The sequence below is a fragment of the Callithrix jacchus genome, chromosome 11 (genome assembly GCF_049354715.1).
Source record: "Callithrix jacchus isolate 240 chromosome 11, calJac240_pri, whole genome shotgun sequence".
Lineage (NCBI taxonomy): Eukaryota > Metazoa > Chordata > Mammalia > Primates > Cebidae > Callithrix > Callithrix jacchus.
In genome coordinates this window covers 18397376-18412380 of record NC_133512.1, presented here as the reverse complement: position 1 = coordinate 18412380, position 15005 = coordinate 18397376, and the positions used below count along the sequence as shown (strand labels likewise).

Sequence of the window (15005 nt, the reverse complement as noted above, 5' to 3'; positions counted from 1 at the left end):
TGGAGGCTCTTGGCTCCGCCATTTTCTGCAGCATCTCGGGGTCCCCTTTGCTGGCTTTCAGGCTGTGCCACCCCTGTCCTGCTCAGCTCTCCTCCCCCTGCTCTTCCTTATGCCCCCCACTTCATCATCCAACCCTCATATTGTTTATTTGCTCTTTGTTCTGGGCATAGTTTACAAACATTTGGAATGTGTTGTATTTTTGAAAGTGATTTCCTCATTCTATCTTGCTGAAGCTATTCTATTACAGTTTCCACACGTAATTATTTCAGCTCTACTTCTGTCTGGAGGAAAATGTCACTTGTAACTTTGTTGAGGGCATTTTGGGACAAGTTCCCATAAAACAGGAGACATGTGAAGAGCACTGAAATGGGAAATGGAATCTGCTAATTTTAGAAAAAGGCAAATATTCCTGCCTTTTGAGAGCAGGCGCTGAATGTGAATTTTTAAAACGGGTTGTCCGTTATCTCTAGCGCCTGTTGCTGGAGACGCAGCTGTCTTTGAACCATGGCAGGGAAGAGGTTTCAGTAAGATGACGGCAGAAAGCTACATGGGGAGACAAAGCTTAAATATAGATGGTTCTCCGCTGCAGTCCAGCCAGGGAAGAAAGCTGGCTGGCCAGGAACCCTGGGGGAGGTACAAAGAAACCCTCCCACACGGGGCCCAGGCCAGCCGGCAGCAGCAGGACCCGGGAACATGCGCCCCTGGGCTCATCCCAGTCCCATTGAATCAGAAACTCATGGTATGGGGCTGGGGACGGGGTCTGGACAGTTTCTGTTTTAACAAGCCCTTCAGGGTACTCTGACATGGGCCAAGGGCAAGACCATCATCGTTCTCAGAGAACTTAGGATGTTTATGGCCAGCCAGGCAGCTAGGCCCAGCGCCTGTGATAATTTTAGCTGCCATTACTGAGCATTGACCCTGTGCCCTGCTAGCTCCTTCAGAAGTGCTGTCTTGTTTAATCTTCACCAAGTCCTTAGAGAGAGGAATTCAGCCTTGTGGATGAGGACATTAAGAGATGAGTTTCACGCAGCCCTTGAGGGGCTGAGCACCAAGCTGGAAGGACACATTATTAGTGCAACAGAAAAGAGTGGCAGCAGTGTGGGCATCATGAGTCTCGGGAGGATGCATGCTGGGGCCCCTGGAGACACCAACTTCATGGAGGAGGGAGGGCCTGAGCTGCCCTTGCCGGAAGATGAGGACTTTCAAGAGGAAAGAGGACATGTTCTGAGAACTCCAGCTAGAAATGCGTGCAGTAGCCAACCTTGGGGTCATATCTGCAAGTCCTCTTCTCTCTGAAGTTGCTCCCTTATCTCCTAAAAGGCACTCCCTCTCTCCCGGCTCCCCATCTGTCCCCTCAACTCTCCCGGCTCCTCCAGGGAAGAAAAGTTTGGATCCTGGATAGCAGACAACCTTCTCCTCTGAAACGAGGAAGCCTGCGGAAAGGAAACGGATGTTTTACATTAAAAGCAAGTTCCGTTGTCTTATATTTCCAGCCATATCGTGATTGATATGTCCCAAAATCCCCTCTGCTACCAAGTGTCTTGAAAGGCTGGGTTTTCTGTGATGGACATCATTGTAAATGCATAGCTGAGCTTTGTGTTACACAGAAAATGAGAAGGAAATCATATAACAGAAGCCTGAGGGAGAGCTGGGATGCCGGGGGCTTCTGAGGAGGCCAGGGCTTGTCTTAGTCATCTGGGGCCTCTCTTGGGGTTCTGAGCAGGCACAGGGCCCCTGGCCAAGTGGTAGAGGGGAACAGGGCCCTCAGCAGCTCCCAGTACAGGGAGATGCCTTGGAGAAAAAACATCAGAAAGTCACTCTTTCCAGGCCAGTTAGTCAGAAGAGAAAAAAAGTTACAATAGCTTCAGTTAACCTGAAACATGGCCATCTCCCAACAAGCCCAGTGCCCGTACGAGGAAGGCCCATGAAGAGTCTTGCGTCCTCAAGGAGCGTGCAGAGGCCTGGACAGCAAGACAGGAACCATGGGGCTAACCCAGTGGAAATATCACAAACTCTGTAGATTTTATAGATGGCAAAACTTAAGAAGCCATGAATAAGGAAATAAAAGAACAGAACTGGCCCAGAAAGAATTTTGTAATCTATGTGAAAAGAAAAAAATGAAAAGTTTCCTTTTTATGTGTTTTATTTGTTTTGTGAGACAGAGTCTCACTCTGTGGCCCAGGCTGGAGTGCAGTGGCACAATCCTGGCTCACTGCAACCTCTGCCTCCTGGGTTCAAGCGATTCTCCTGCCTCAGTCTCCCAGGTAGCTGGGATTACAGACATGGGCCACCATGCCCAGCTAATGTTTGTATTTTTAGTAGAGACGGGATTTTACCATGTTGGCCAGGCTGGTCTCGAACTCCTGACTTCAAGTGATCTACCCACCTTGGCCTCCCAAAGTGCTGGGATTACAGGTGTAAGCCACTGCGCCCAGCCCTTTCTATGTTGTAATTTTTCTTAAAAACACCTAATAAAATGTTGCATTGCAGAGGAACAGTGACAATTTTGTCTGTCACCACCAACATCCACTTTTAGGTACAAGGGAAGGAGGAGCAGAGACACGAAGATGAGATGCTAAGAGTGGCTGGGCCCGGCCGAGGGACCCTGTGCCCTGTGGGGCTCTCAGTAGACACCTCTGGGGTCAGGCAAGGCATAGGGACAGGCGCCTGGGATGACTGACCTCACAGGGTGGCGTTACAGCACAGCTGGCCATCTTCCCTGAGTCACAGAAAATGGCCTGTAATGTTGTCTGTTCTTCAGTATCAAAGAGGTGAGGCTCAGATATCTGGATTCTTAGCTTTTGTCAAAGAATGTTCTTTTCTGTTACTGCACGCTAAGTGTTGATTATATTGTCGAGAATTGATATTGCACAGTGTGCCAGCTTGAGGAGGCCTTCCTGCCTGGGTGAGATGCCCTGAACTCCAAGTGCCCTTTTGCACGGGCTCAGCCAGGGTCCCTGAGAGCAGCACAGGGCAGGGCACACAGCTTGCCCAGGAGATGCCATCTGCCTGTCAGGTGAGAAGATGGCCTGACTCCTTTCCTCTCTTATCCATAGAGGTCTATTTTATTTCTTATTTAAATCACAGTGAATTTCAAAGGGGATTGGAGGCAGGTTTTTGTGTTTCCTTATTCAAATTAGAAAAGTCTAGAAAAAGGAATAATTTTTTAAATTTAATTTAGTTTGATTTGTTCACTTTTTTATTATTATACTTTCAGTTCTGGGGTCCATGTGCAGAACGTGCAGGTTTGTTACCTGGGTATGCATGTGCTGTGCTGGTTTGCGGCACCCATCACCCTGTCATCTACATTAGGTATTTCTCCTAATGCTAGCCCTCCCCTAACCCCCCACTGCCCTAACCCTAACCCCCAGGAATAATGTTATTTTAAACGATTGGAAATAAAAATATATTAATGCTAGTTTTGAAACCCACATTTTCCTTAAGTGGTTAGAAGTAAACACCAGGAGAGCTCAGAAATGTATGTGCTGGGAAGAGGGAGAGAGGAGGAAATGCAGGTAAAGGCGACCATAAAGACACAGCGCAGTCCCGCCTTCTCAGGAAACAAGGCCAAAGCGATCAGAGAGGATGCCATATCAAACAGCACTCATTTATTTCATAATTTGGTCATTTTTATATCAAATTTACATCCAGAGTGATGGATGAACAGTGCATTATGGAAAGCTAAGTGAGAGTAGGCCACGTACTTTGTTCTCTAGACTTCTGATATTAAAAGGATCGAAGTTGGAAGAAAGCAGCAAAGGGAGGGATGCCAGCTTTCTTAGATTGCCCATCTCAGATGGCAGCTCCCTCACCTTTCCTTCATGCCAGACCCAAAGCGTAGTCAATTTGAGATTGAGTCCCTTGGCAACTTGGCAGGTCCCTGAACCTCAGTTTCTGAGGCACCGATTAAATAAAATTCAGATATTTTAATGGACCAGACAACCTGGAGACAGTTTCTATTTTGACAATGAAAACTAAGACACAAGCTTTGTTCTTGCCAACGGGCATCACCATCCACTGCCCCACACTTCCCTCAAAGGCGAGGCCCCAGAAATGTGTGAAAAAGGACTGAAAGTTTCTTCCTCAAGAAATGGTTTCAAGTATGTTGAGATTCCCAGAAAAATGGATCCAAGATTTGTTCCATAGAACATGGAAGCGAATCTTTTGGCTTAGAAGAGTCTAAATGCAGATATACTCAGTAAGATTCGTGTGGCACGTTGGTTAAAGAATCTTCATTTGACTCTTGCCCACCATGTGGGTTTTTTGTGAGGTTTGAATCAACTTGCCCCTTTTATTAAGCTGAGCAAAGTGTTTCTGCAGCACACAGCCTCGGGGATAGGTGACGTAATTTGTCAGTTGAGGCTTCTTTTATAATTTGTGAGTAGGAATAGTGATATCCACGCTGCAGAGGACATGTGGATTAAATAACCATTTGAGCACTGCAGAATGTCAAAGCCCAACTACCATTATGTGGTTTGCAAATATCAGTGTTGAGGTATACTATCTGATAGTAAATTAGCCACTAGTTTAATATTTTAGACTACTCTAGCCCATGACAGTGCTATAGAGAAGCAATCCTGTTTAACTATTTGCTTAAAAGCGAAAAAAGCACATTAAAATAAAATGAAACTTCAGTTTCAAGGTGGCTGGACTGATTTAAGCACCATCGGCCAAAGCCAGCATTGTGGCTGCAGAGAAGAACTGACCACCCTATCCAAACGGAACCCTTGCACCGGAACGCAAGCGTCCATCTCTGTCCCTGTGGAACTTCACATAGTCCAGTCCTGGTTCGTGCACCACACCCATGGCTGCTGTCGACAGGCTTTCTGATCCATAGTAAGGAAACAGCAATACTTACATGCGACAGAGAAATTCACTCCATACCGTTGCTGACACCCTCATCCAAACACAGGAAAGACAGCCAAGCATCATTTCATTTTGTTTTTAATCATGAAAGAGGGCAACAAAGTGATCAGAGAAATTTACCCCAAAGGGAGTAGAGTTAAATTAGGAAAATAGAACAGAAATTTAAAATAAACACTTTAAGTCGCTGCCTCAGAAAAAAATCAGTAGATTATCACATACGTAAAACAAAGCAGGCTAATACTGAAAAATAAATAAGCATCAAAAACGTCTTGGAAATTGAATACATGTCTTTAGAAATGTGCACATGTAGACACATTCAGGTAAAATTTAGAAAACAGAGGAGCTGAGAAGACAATCTTAAAGAAGGATTTTCATCTGAATCTTCCTTTGGTTTAGCCACACTGACAGTCAAGGCTGAGAATTAAAAGGAGCCAGCCTTCAGACACAGAGAGCTTCAAGCTTTCTGAGTTAGATGATACTCAAGTGTGTAATTCAAATAATGGAAAATAAATCTAGGAAAGGGAAAGACATATATGTACCTGTCAAATTTAATAGAAAATAAAGGTTTCTATAGTAGAAATACCATAACGTTACATAGATATATGTGCAAAATCAAGAAAATTTAGACATTTATTAGACAGGACTCCTCAGTTCTCAGAAACCGAAATAATGTCTTGACCAGTTATGCATAATTGGGTTATGTGGGGATTTTTAGCTCACAAAACTGGCAGTTCCAAGAGACCAATCTTTATTATGGGCCTGGTTGCATTCAGGAGCTGAAACATTGCCTTAGAGCTGTGTTTCTCTCCAGTCCCTAGATAAGTTCTTCCCTGTGTTGGTTAAAATGGCAGACATTTATCCAAAATTTACACCAATCCATTTATTCCTGCCCAATTGGACCATCTTCCTGAATAGCTCTAGTGGAAAGGTACTAAGAAGAACTTTGATTGGTCCAGCATGGGACACATACTCATCTTTGGATTGTCCTAGGGGAAATAGTTGGGGGGATATCATACCCAGATATGATAAATTGGTTACCTGCAAAGAGGGAAGAATTCATTTAACACAAACAGGGTGAGAGCGGTGGGAAGAGAAAAACAGCAGCTGTTTCTCACATGTTTTTAAAAGAACAGCAATTGGAACGTAGCTCTGTCCTACAGTGGAGTAACTCGGAATTTTCTCTGCCCAGGGACTCTAATAGGCATGTTAGGATTCTAGGACTAGAATTATGATTCAGATGGCAAAGAAACAGGAGCTGGCTGATACCAGGAATGCATCACTTGACTCTTAAGAGAATCCTGGTCTAATTTTAGATCCATAGTTTTCAAACCTTCATTATCTTGCCTTCTTGAAAATATAAAAATGTGTATATAGCAGTGCTCTGGAGTCAGCTGGTGGTACTGTTACCTTCATCATGCAGTGTCATTGAGGAGCCCAGGTCTATGGGACTTTTGACAAGTGCATTAATATAAAATGTTATTAAAAGGTGCCCATCAAACTAAAGAGGCTGCAATTTTCACAAGGAATGAACAGGCAAACTTCACTTGGAGGAAATTGTGCCTATGGAATCAATTAGAGAAAAAGAGAGGAACAAAGTTTGGGGTGCCTACTCAGAGCAGAATGTACACAATGCTGGTGGCAAAGGGTATCTCAAAGGCAAATCCTAAACCCAGCCCCTCCAAACTGTGCCTCCTGAACATTTGCACACCTGCGTGTGCCCACAGAGACACTGGGGATTCTGACCACTCAACAGTGTTTGATGTTTCCTGTGTAGCCTGGCATTTCTCTGCTTTTTCCCATCTTTGACCCACCAGTCCTTCTCTACCTCCCAAAATCATGCTCGTGTTAAGATGCAGTTCAGTGGCCGCTTTCTTGTCTCCTCTAATTGGAATGAGCAACCCCATTTCTGTATTCCTGTGGTATTGTCCATGAGTCCCACCATCTCAACTCTTAAATTGACTGAAATGTATTTTGTATGTCGGCAGGCTTAAACTGGGGTACATGTTCTTCTTGGAGAACAGTTGGACTTTCCAAGGGAATCCACTTCCAATTGTTATACCTCCATATGCATTCTTTCTTGGAATTCAGGTGTCTGAGAACTCACCTGTGACCAGCATAATTCCTAGTCTTTTTCCCCAATGCCAGTTTTATAGATGCCCTTCTGCTCCCTCATAAAAGACAGACATAACCCTCACGCATCAGGAATGTCACTGGTGTGCACTTTCCTGAGATAGGCAAACCTTATTCCCGATCCCAAACAAAAGAACAAATGGAAATATTGGTATAAGATTCAGCAGATAAATAACTCTAATGAGTTGGTGGCAAATGTTTTTGAATATCAGGTGATTTCCCAGTTTTTCTTTCCAGCCAAATTGACAAAGGATCTAATTGAGTTGTCAGATTTTAGATCATTAAGCATAATTTTTATGACAGATTAATTGATTTTTGACATATATTAGAGGAAAAGTTTTAAAAACCTAATGGAATGATGTAAACATAATAAAGTCCCTTAATTTACCTTTATATATGGCAAGCTTTGCCTAGTGCTTATATCTATAAGATGAAAAATACGACTTGAATTTATGTCAAACCCAGCCTCATGCTAGCAATAAGTAATCCAGTCATTTTTAAGGAATTAATTGAAAAAGCCTCACTCATTTATGAAATGCATTTCCAAATGATATTTCACCTTTTTGCTTACCAAATGCCAAAGTTTCTAGAACATTTATGTAGAAATGTTTGGGTTGGCTGTTTTCTATTAATTAGCACAAATATAGCTGTTTGAAGGAATTCAACACAACTGCCTTATGGTGAGGGGAAATAAAAATTACACTTTAACTTATATACATATATTATACAAAGACACTTGATCAATTTTAGAAAATCTCAAGTATAAAGTAAATTTAATTAGGATGAGATTCTGTTAGGCAGCGACACAGAAATGAAGTTCGAGGAAGAAAAGACATGCTCTAAAGCTCTGCCTGTTAAAGGAAGAGCTCGATTCCCCATTTTTACATAGAGGGGGCTGGGCATGAAAATACTACGATATTCATATTTATTTATTTATATTTTTTAAATGGCAAAACATTTATTTGTAAAGTATTAATATTTACAACACAATTAAAACATACCTCTGTTGCAACCAACAGAACTTGTGATGGAAAGTTCTAGATGTCAATGAAAAATGGAAAGAGGTGCGTGATGTTCAAAATTATTTGGAGGGATATGCACAAAAGAATTTATTTATTTATTCATTCATTCATTCATTCATTTTTGAGATGGAGTTGTGCTCTGTGGCCCAGGCTGGAGTGCAGTGGTGCGATCTCAGCTCACTGCAGCCTCCACCTCCCAGGTTCAAGGGATTCTCTGCCTCAGCCTCACAAGTAGCTGGGATTACAGGTGTGCACCACCACACCTGGCTAATTTTTATATTTTTAGTAGAGATGGGGTTTCGCCATGTTGGCCAGGCTGATCGCGAGCTCCTCACCTCAAATGATCCACCCGCCTAGGCCTCCCAAAGTGCTGGGATCATAGGCATGAGCCACCGCACCTGCCCCCCAAAAATTGTTGAAATGCTTTATGTCAGTTTGTATCGCTAGATTAGAAGCACTTTACCTTATTTTTCCCTTTCTTCCAAGCGCCTAGAATGTAGAGAACAAAGCACAGGTTGAGATGTGCAGCATTGCTTGTTGGTTGTGAGTGGCCTGTGGGATAGTGGGGTAGCTTTTCTTTCTTCAGAACATTTTCTCTGGGCCATATAAATTTGGTCAAACTGACTCTTGAGAAATCTTCTTTCTTAATGAACCATAAAACAGCAATATCATAGGACATGAGATCTTTAATTTGCACTTAATAAAACAATAAAAATTAATTCATTCCAAAATTATTTGGAAGATATTTATATTTAGTGATGAAATTTTCTTTGCTGACTCTGTAAAACAAAAACTAGTACCAAGCTGAGAATACTTGTGTTCAGCGTGAGGAACTAGTAGCCCTAAGTTAGCATTTTCTTCTTTACACTTGAGCTGGAGAATTTACCAAAGCTCATTCAGAGATATGTAATGGTATCTGAACTGTGGGATTATATAACGCAGGCAGAGGACAATAGAAGGGTTAATATTCCTTGCTTAGGCTCTGTGGCTATTCATTTAGAAGAGAATTAAATCATGAATTTATATTAGGCTTCTGCTAAAGACAAAGTAAGTGTGTTTTTTCACATTTGCAAAAAATCCTACAGTAATATAACTTTTCACTTCAAAAAGGTTGTTCATGACTTAAGAGAATAGCAAAGTTCTTCCTCTTCCGGGGACGTTGTGTGCAGGCACTCAGAATGGTCCAGCGTTTGACATACCGACGTAGGCTTTCCTACAATACCACCTCTAACAAAACTAGGCTGTTCCCGACCCCTGGTAATAGAATTGTTTACCTTTATACCAAGAAGGTTGGGAAAGCACCAAAATCAGCATGTGGCGTGTGCCCAGGCAGGCTTCGAGGGGCTCGTGCTGTAAGACCTAAAGTTCTTATGAGATTGTCCAAAACAAACAAACATGACAGCAGGGCCTATGGTGGCTCTGTGTGTGCTAAATGTGTTCGTGACACGATCAAGCGTGCTTTCCTTATCAAGGGGCAGAAAATCGTTGAGAAAGTGTTGAAGGCGCAAGCACAGAGTCAGAAAGCTAAATAAAAAATGAAACTTTTTTGAGGAATAAAAATGAAAAGACTTGCTGAAAAAAATAAAAAAGAATAGCAAAGTTGCCAGTGCATTAATTAATTCAAAAATAATGACTTACCCTGTCAGGGAAGACAGAACATAGCAGAAAGGACAAAGCCAATCTTGTATTCCTTTTAAAGATTCCTAATTAGTCACTGGTCAGTGTAAAAATGAGTGTTTACATCCTGTATTTTGATTCTGCGTTTCAAAGACTGATAACAGTTCTACTCTAGAAGGGATTTTAGAGCCCGTCAGAACCAATTGCTTATTTTACAGAAAGGGGAAAGGAGATTGTTCACAGAGTTCAATTCCAGCTCTTAATTCAGTCCTCCTCCTGCTGCCCCTGGTTTTCAGGCTGGAAGCCCCTCAGGGGCTGGAGAGTGGGTGGGAAATGGGACAGACACAGGATCTGGAGGACAGGACCTGGGCCCCCAACCTCCGTACAGCCCAAGCAGCTTCACGTTTTCCTTTTATGTTCTGAGTTTCCGTTTAGAACTGATGAAGGAAAAGAGTCTCCTGCACCATTTATCTCATTCAGAAATTGTCAAAACATGTTACAGTTCATGGGGTTAATCATCGGAACCAGCTGAAGAAAAAAAAGAGACGTTGGGGTGGAGCGGGGGCAGGATGAGTGAGATGGGCGTGTCTGATTGCAAACAAAAGATGCCCAGGGCAGAGTAGACCTCAGAAAGGAGTGATCAGAAATCTCCTGAAACCCATCAACCCAGGTTGGGGCTTCATAGGAATATCTGCCCTTCTCTTCAGATCTGTGCTCTCTCTGACAGCTCACCAGGAAGCTTCTCCTGAAGGTTCCCCACACATCCTCCATCACCCTCCTCAGTGCCTTTACAGGTGCTCCCTCTTGGCCACCTGCCCCACCCTATACTCCTAGCAGGTGCCAGCATCACTCTGGGGAGGTCTGCTCCGTCTTTCCTGGCCAGGTCCCACCCCTTTTGCAGAAGGCCTTGCACTCGTTCCCTCTTCTCCCAGCATTTAGACAGGTGCATTTTCAATTCCTGTGTGACTCCTCTCCCTAGATGCAGATAAACCTCCTGAGAGCAGAGCCCCCTACCTGCTTCTGCACCAATGGCATGAATGGTGTTGCAGGGCTGTGGCCAGGCCACATGGGCCATGGGAAGAGTGGCAGGGCTGGCCTGGGCAAAAGGGGAGCTCTGGTAATAGCACTCACATTAGTCATTTTGTAAATGGTTTAACATGTGTGTGCACCAAATATGTGACTTCTCATTCCATGTTGATTTAAGGCTTTGCAGGTGGCTTAATTTAGATGACAGGCTTTCAATCTTTTTTTTTCTTGCCTCAAAATTTCTGAGGAATATATATATATACAAGCATTCCTGATCTTATCACTGGCTTAGAGAAGGGGTGGAGGCAGAGTTGGAGTCCCTCGGCCCCACAATGTGTTCTGTGCCTCTAGAGGGTGTGTGTCAGGTGCTCCGAGGGCCCCCTCCAAGGGTCTGGAAGCAGAGGGCTGGAGAGGGCACATTTGTTAAGGTCACTTCACACTTGAATGATCATTCCTGGAGTGGGAAGAGGGTAGGCCAGGCTAAACCAGCATTTGTGTGGCCCTACTGTGTGCCACCACTTCGCTCAGTCCATCCTGTCACACTGTGCTTATGGGAGCACACCGAGAGTTGGTGTGACCATACAGTGTTGTCATTCTTTGTGTACGTGTCTGTCCCTTCAGAAGCTGTGAGTGCCAGAGAGCCCACATGCTTGGATTGGAAATCTGTGGCCCCAGGCCTAGTCACAGGGCCCTTCGCATCCAGGCACCCACTTAGCAGCAGGGACCTTGTGAGCAGCAGCAGTACCGGGGTGTGAACCCAGGCAGCAGCAGGGACCTTGTGGGCAGCAGCATTACCTTCCTCTGCCAGGGTGTGAACCCAGGTCTCTGTGACCTGAGAGCTTTGCTCTTGTCATACTTTTTGTGTACAACAGAGACAGAAAAAAAGTGCTGGCTTTATTGTTCAGTGATGGCAGCAAAAGGGAAGGTAAGAGAGGAGCGATGGGAACAGGGAGCCACTGCAATGTTTCTTCTCAGTATTTGTCCTTGAATTAAGAGTCTGGCCACAAAAGCTGGGGAGAGAACTGGAAGACAGAGGTTGCGGCAGACCAGCATCACTGCATTCAGCATATCCCCTTGTGCGTTTGTGCTGCTTTAAACTGTTCCTCTTTTTCGTTCTGTTCTTTACCTGGGAACCTGGGAGCTTTTTTGTGAAAATGTATATTCTCTTAAACCTTGGTTCTTTCATTTGTTTAATTGTTTGGAATCTCAAACCAACACCTGATGGATTTTCTTTTGGTGGTGCTGGCGATGAGTTGTGAGTCCCCTGTCCAGTCAAAACGTCGGTGATGTTGAGTGCAATTGTGACGTCACTTCACTCTCAGTGCGTGATTTTGTGGAGCGAGCACTCCCAGAGGAGTTTTAAATCACTCTGGGCATCCAGTGACTATTTAGGAGAAAAATGACTTTAAAACAAAATACACTGGGACCTCAACCAAACAGTCCTTGTTTCCTGGACTGTCCTGAATAGTGCTGAGATCATATGTCCTGAAGTGTCTGAAGTTTAAAATCTATTTCTATTAAAAAACAATTACAACTCTAGTATACATCTGGGCTAGAGTTATGTGCTTTTGTCCTTCAAATTTCATCTGTATGCACAGAGCCTTTGGTGATTTTAGAGAATCTCAAAGCTCAGTAAGAGAAGAATAATGACCTCCCCCTACTTATACTTAAGGTATTGCTATGTACAAATAGCGAGGTAGTTGTGCACAATGGCCGTGGTGCTACCCATCGTTAGTGTTAATGCTTGACAGAACCTGGCGTGGAGAGCAAGTTGCAGCTCTGTGCATCTCACCCAACTGCTACAGCAAATCACATTTAGTGCTTAGGAGCCAGGTCACCTCAACCACAGAAACTGGCCTCACATGTATAAAATGAAAGGAGAGCCAAAAGCTGGGGAGTAGGGCCAAGAGTCTTCTGGGCCAGATTTCAAATGTGAAATATGCGTCAGATGTTTCCAAACTGATATTATTTATGTCTGCTTATTTATATTTCCCAAAACTCTAATTGTTCTTAATGTTTTCCTAAAGATCTCATGTTACACAAGTTCCGTTAAACAAAAGATCAGACTAGAAACAATTGCATTCACCATGACTTTGGTTTGAAGTTTTAAATGTGCTTGTCCATAGCCATAGAGAAGAGACCAATGTAAAAGCCTAATTAATCAAATTCTGATTCTTGAGGGAAGATTTTGCTCTCAATCTTACACAAATGATTCCCTCTCAGTTAAAATGTGTCAGGAGTATTCAGCAGTATTTAAATGGGGGTCTTCCTTTATTTTGAGCACCCCAAATCCCAAATGTCAGAGGGGGCCAACAGATTGATGTCACACTTGTTAGGCAGTGTGGACGCTGGGGTGGATTGGGCTGACCTGTCCTTGCCATGTCTTGTCCAGTAAGCCTGCCCCTGGGGTCTGGCGGCCACTGCAGCCCGGATGTAGCCCCGCAGGTGCTATCAGAGGCAGAGGAGACCGTGTCGGTTGGCAGCTGTTTCGCATCAGAGGACACGACCGAGGACTCAGGAGTGATGAGCTCCCCCTCAGACATCGTCTCTCTAGACTCGCAGCAGGACAGCATGAAATCCAAAGACAAGTGGGCCACAGACCAGGAGGACTGCAGTGACCAGGACCTCGCTGGAACCCCGGACCTGGGTCCCCAGAAGAGCCCCTTGTGGGAGAAAAATGGCTCTGAGAACGCACATCTGAGGTGAGTCATGGGAAGGACGGGTGGGTATGGAAGTCACAGCCAAATCTGTGTCTCTAAGGAGGGTCTTTGGTCACGGATCCAACACGTGCTATCGCAGCCTGCTCTGCACCAGGGGTCCCCATCCTTATTCATGGCTGCCGCTCTCAGTCCTGTCTCTGTGCGTCTGTGCATCTGCAGTAACAACTTACACAGACTGTGCAAGAGCTCCGTGCGTCTGTGCATCTGCAGTAACAACTTACACAGACTGTGCAAGAGCTCCGTGCGTCTGTGCATCTGCAGTAACAACTTACACAGACTGTGCAAGAGCTCCGTGCGTCTGTGCATCTGCAGTAACAACTTACACAGACTGTGCAAGAGCTCCGTGCGTCTGTGCGTCTGCAGTGACTTACACAGACTGTGCAAGAGCTCCGTGCGTCTGTGCATCTGCAGTAACAACTTACACAGACTGTGCAAGAGCTCCGTGCGTCTGTGCATCTGCAGTAACAACTTACACAGACTGTGCAAGAGCTCCCTGCGTCTGTGCATCTGCAGTAACAACTTACACAGACTGTGCAAGAGCTCCGTGCGTCTGTGCATCTGCAGTAACAACTTACACAGACTGTGCAAGAGCTCCGTGCGTCTGTGCATCTGCAGTAACAACTTACACAGACTGTGCAAGAGCTCCGTGCGTCTGTGCATCTGCAGTAACAACTTACACAGACTGTGCAAGAGCTCCGTGCGTCTGTGCGTCTGCAGTGACTTACACAGACTGTGCAAGAGCTCCGTGCGTCTGTGCATCTGCAGTGACTTACACAGACTGTGCAAGAGCTCCGTGCGTCTGTGCATCTGCAGTAACAACTTACACAGACTGTGCAAGAGCTCCGTGCATCTGTGCATCTGCAGTGACTTACACAGACTGTGCAAGAGCTCCGCGCGTCTGTGCGTCTGCAGTGACTTACACAGACTGTGCAAGAGCTCCGTGCATCTGTGCATCTGCAGTAACAACTTACACAGACTGTGCAAGAGCTCCGTGCGTCTGTGCATCTGCAGTAACAACTTACACAGACTGTGCAAGAGCTCCGCGCGTCTGTGCGTCTGCAGTGACTTACACAGACTGTGCAAGAGCTCCGTGCGTCTGTGCATCTGCAGTAACAACTTACACAGACTGTGCAAGAGCTCCGCGCGTCTGTGCATCTGCAGTAACAACTTACACAGACTGTGCAAGAGCTCCGCGCGTCTGTGCGTCTGCAGTGACTTACACAGACTGTGCAAGAGCTCCGTGCATCTGTGCATCTGCAGTAACAACTTACACAGACTGTGCAAGAGCTCCGTGCGTCTGTGCATCTGCAGTAACAACTTACACAGACTGTGCAAGAGCTCCGTGCGTCTGTGCATCTGCAGTAACAACTTACACAGACTGTGCAAGAGCTCCGCGCGTCTGTGCGTCTGCAGTGACTTACACAGACTGTGCAAGAGCTCCGCGCGTCTGTGCGTCTGCAGTGACTTACACAGACTGTGCAAGAGCTCCGTGCATCTGTGCATCTGCAGTAACAACTTACACAGACTGTGCAAGAGCTCCGTGCGTCTGTGCATCTGCAGTAACAACTTACACAGACTGTGCAAGAGCTCCGCGCGTCTGTGCGTCTGCAGTGACTTACACAGA

At 44.9% G+C, this 15005-nt stretch overlaps 1 protein-coding gene and 1 pseudogene across 32 annotated transcripts in view; both read left to right on the top strand.

The window, feature by feature from the left end:
* COBL (cordon-bleu WH2 repeat protein) overlaps window positions 1–15005 on the top strand; it is a 288078-nt gene that overhangs the window by 244244 nt on the left and 28829 nt on the right. For 29 of the 31 annotated variants that reach the window (XM_035253433.3, XM_035253431.3, XM_035253428.3 and 26 more), the window contains one exon: window positions 13054–13363. The exons of the other annotated variants lie outside the window; for them this stretch is intronic. In XM_035253433.3, the coding sequence (XP_035109324.2) occupies window positions 13054–13363 (310 nt within the window). The remainder of the gene's footprint in view (window positions 1–13053; window positions 13364–15005) is intronic. 31 annotated transcript variants of the gene reach the window in all.
* LOC108592823 (large ribosomal subunit protein eL34 pseudogene) lies at window positions 9164–13047 on the top strand (annotated as a pseudogene). The gene has a single exon (XR_013523870.1). The product of XR_013523870.1 is annotated as a large ribosomal subunit protein eL34 pseudogene (transcript).